Raw genomic sequence first — 4,068 nt, 5'->3', positions numbered from 1 at the left:
CCAAGCAAAAACCTCCTTAAACTCTTTTAGCAAGGTGATTAATTCTTCACGCTCTTCAGGAGATAAAATTTTGCCAATTCGTATTTCCCGAATTAAGGTTTCATCACCTATATTTACGGTTTCAATTTCCTCTTCAAGTGGTTTAGCGCGACGACTCTCCTCTTGTTGAATCATATGCTTGATTTCAAGGGGAGTTTCGTCGACTACCTCATTAGAGGGGGAGTCTTGATTATCATTATTAGTTACTTGATCAGGTTTAGAAGCAGGATCAGTAGAAGAGACAAGTACAGGAATGTAAGCAAAAGAATCTTTTATTTCATCAGAATGAATGATTACATCAGATGACTTGCCCACATCAGGCGTTACAGACTTTGAAACAGAATGAAAAAATAAGCCGACATCAGTATCGACGCGATGAGAAACATGTACAGCCAAAGAATCAATGAATACGCCCTCAGACTCGGACTCGACACCACCAAGGACAGACTCGTCACCCACTCCAGAGGTATACCCGACTTCTACAGTACCTGCATCAAAAGAAAAGTTAGAAATGACAGACTCTGGGATGGACTCAGAAACTGACACATACTTTGAAATAACTGACTCTTTTGAAGGGACTTGAATGTACTGAGGGATTACTTGGGGTATAACCTGTGAGGTCCAGTTATCCAGAGGTCCCTCGGCTGGGGTGATATAGTCCTCTGGGTTCAGAAAAGGTGCATCTCTTCCAATCATAGCAATGACTGGTGCCTCAGTCTGAAACAAAGAATTCAAGAGTTCCGGTTCGAAGTTCTCAACCCAGTCTGAGTCTGGTTCCTCTGTCACTACTGCCTCTGCAATCTGCTTACTGTAAAATTCTGCTGGCAGCTCATCTGCGAAGAAGATCTCAAGACCAGGCAGCTTTAGCCCGCTCTCATCATACCATGGCTCTGAAAAACCGTAATAAGGGCAATCAGCTCCTTCTTTCCGGAATCTGCCATTCATTATCATACTGAAGGGTCCCATTGGAAATTCTAAACCCTTGCGGCGACACTCGGCCCATTTAAACATGTAGGCTCTCATTTCCTACACCTCCTTGCGAGTCGGCTTGTATCCCAACCCAAACAACCCATCAGATGCTTTCAACTCGGGCCGCTCAATCGGACCCTGCATATTCTTTCCCAAACCTGCCCCTGGGAGATACCCAAATCGGCGCATCATCTTGACTACCCGAGTATTAGTGCTAGAAAGAAACATAATTTCTTCATTCATAGCTTCTTTCATGGTGATAGCTGAAACCTCCACTGAAAATCCTGTCAGACTGATATCTCTTGTATTTTCAGTAACAAGCTCTTGAGATATTTGTCCGACTTCTGGCTCAGGATCTCCTTTAACTGTGATCACCCGATTGTTTCGAATGAATTTCAGTTTTTGATGAAGTGTGGAAGGGATAACTCCAACCTTGTGCAGCCAAGGTCGACCAAGCAATAGACAAAAAGAAGTCTTGATATCCAACACCTGAAATTCAATGTCAAAAGTTTCTCCTCCAATGACAATCTCAGTAGCCAAGGTTCCAATAACGTCCCTTCGGGTTCCATCATATGCCAGTATACCCTGCTCAGACGGAATGAAGTCTTCAGGCCCAAACCCCAGAGTAGTGGCAGTGCTCAAAGGACACACGTTCAAAGCTGACCCATTGTCTACCAGTACTTCTGATACTTTCTTCTGATTGCAAAGCAGGGTAATCTTGAGAGGACGAGTATGATCCTTTCCTTCTGAAGGCAAGTCCTCATCTGAGAAAGATAAGGCTTTTGAAGCCTTGGTCATGGCCACCAAACCGACCAGCTCGTCAGGAGTGATCTCAACTGATACCTGGGACGAGTTCAATTCACGAAGTACACCCTGTCTGTGCTTCGGCGATGCCATTAATAAACCCCAAATGGACACATTAGCTTGTGTCTTCTTAAGCTGATTCAACAAGTTATCTTCTTCTTCCTCAAGCCTCTGTTTCTGCCTCTGACTATCAACCCCTCTCGCAACTTCAGCGGGATTATCAACTCTGAGTTCAGCTGGCTTAAAGACTCGCCCACCCCGTGTGACGTGGCGGAGCTCATCACATTGATCGTTTAGGAGTAACAGATCTTCATCATCTATCTTAAGGATGTATGGGGTTTGTATCTCTTCTTCCTCATCATCACTCACCCTTAAGACGTACAGAGATTCGGATTCTTTCTCTTCATCCCCACACTGGAAAACATATGACTGGTTTGATGGCCCAGCCACATCAGGGTCGCTCCAGGATAAAACATACGGCCTTTCGGATTCTGCCCACTGATCTTCTTCTTCAAATTTCCAGACATAGGGTTCTTCGGATTCCACAGCACATATGAAGGAAGCCGGATCAATGATAGACTCCTCGGCGCAAATGACATTGACCGAGGATGGAGGCGGCATTGCATGCGTAGGAAGGGGGTTTCTAGTTACATTTGGTAACTGAATTGACAGTTCCTTCCTATCGATCATGTTCTGAATTTGGTGTTTCAAAGCTAAACACCTGTCAGTGATATGGCCAGTGTTACGGTGGTAATCACAGAATTGATCTTCTCTCCAGGTTCTTGGCAACGGGTTGGGAGGAGGTTTAATGTCAGGCAACTTGATCTTCTTGTCCTTCAATAGCTTCTTCAAAGCTACGGACAAAGAATACAGAAGGGGATCGAAATGACGAAGAGGCTTCTGCTCCATTGTCGGCCTTCTTACTTCAGTAACTACTCTGGGTGGGGGCGGCCTGACATAATTGACATTATGGACCTCTTTCGGCGCCATCACAGGTCGCTTCCCTTCTCTGCCATCAGATGGTACTCTAGATCTCAGGCCTTTAGCCAATGCATCTTCTATCTGAGTCCCAGTTTTAATAAGATGGTTAAAATCAAGGAAATATTGGATAGCCATATGGTGGTAATATTGTGGTGATAGATTTTTCACCACAATCTTGATCTGATCCTCATCTGACAACCGATGAGTCATCTGGGCAGCTTTCCTTCTCCATCTACGGATGAAGGAAGTAAAAGTTTCATTATGGCCCTGTTTCAAAGCCTTCAAATCTCTCTTAGTTACATCGATCCCCTCTTCCATAGAGAATTGTTCGACGAACCTGTTTGCAATACTCTCTAGAGTTCGGATCTCCTCTGTTTTCAAACTCAGGAACCACTTCTTAGCTGTTCCAACAAGGGATCTAGGAAATAATAGAGCAACTTGCTCCGGAGATAGACCATGCTGTTGTAAAAGCGGAAGAACTGACATTAGATGGCTTCGAGGACACCCGGTCCCATCGTATTTATCCATGTCCGGAACTTTGAATCTAGGAGGCAATGTGACTCCCGGATACAACATAAAATCGGCCATGTTCAACTTTTTCGGGCCTTGAAATTTTATGTTTTCCATCTCTTGGGCCAGCCTATCCATTCTGTCCGCCATCGCTCTGTCCTCATTGGCTCTATTCAGATTAGGATGACGATTCTCTTCTTCATACTGCTCATTATCAAGATCGTCTTCGACGTTCAAGACCGCAGGCCCGGCCATTGCAGGAGGGGGAGGAGGTATAACTGATGGGTGCTGAGCTACATGCTCTCTGGAAGTAGACTCTCTGTCATTTTTCAGACGGGCTATCTCTTCATTCATGTTATTCATCTGTTGAAGCATAGCCTTCATCATCTCACTCATCTCAGCTATAGCGTTTCCAGAGTCAGCCATCTGTGCAATAGGAAATTGGACAGGCGAAGGGATTTCCTGGATATTGGAGAAAGGTAATGCAGGGGAGGTAAAAGAAATTGGTGAGGAAGAAAAACGACTCAGCCTGGAATCAGCGGACTGACGGGACCAGGTTGATTTTGAAACGAGGATTTTTTTAGGAGCAATGGCTGCTCAATCAAGAATCCTGTTATGGAAATATAAGCACTAGATTAAAATTTTGATAATCGAGATAAACTATTTTGATCAAACAATGACAAAAGAAACAAAAACACACTTTCATTAACAAAATTCAAATTGTGATTACAAAGGATAAAAACTACTGTTCTCTGATCACAGCTG

The 4,068-nt window shown here is 44.1% G+C and overlaps 1 protein-coding gene across 1 annotated transcript; it reads right to left on the bottom strand.

The window, feature by feature from the left end:
• Positions 1 to 344: 344 nt before the first annotated feature.
• On the bottom strand, positions 345 to 2,474 carry LOC143887390 (uncharacterized). Its single transcript, XM_077391485.1, has 2 exons — positions 652 to 2,474; positions 345 to 527 (listed from the first exon to the last, which is right to left on the bottom strand). Exon 1 carries the CDS (start codon positions 2,431 to 2,433, stop codon positions 1,066 to 1,068), a length of 1,368 nt encoding a protein of 455 aa, XP_077247600.1. The 5' UTR covers positions 2,434 to 2,474; the 3' UTR covers positions 345 to 527; positions 652 to 1,065.
• Between the last annotated feature and the right edge of the window lie 1,594 nt (positions 2,475 to 4,068).

Source organism: Tasmannia lanceolata, unplaced genomic scaffold (genome assembly GCF_043159265.1).
Source record: "Tasmannia lanceolata isolate RefF3 unplaced genomic scaffold, GAP_Taslan_0.1 ptg000012l, whole genome shotgun sequence".
Classification (NCBI taxonomy): Eukaryota; Viridiplantae; Streptophyta; class Magnoliopsida; order Canellales; family Winteraceae; genus Tasmannia; species Tasmannia lanceolata.
This window is presented reverse-complemented; position numbering and strand designations above follow the sequence as displayed.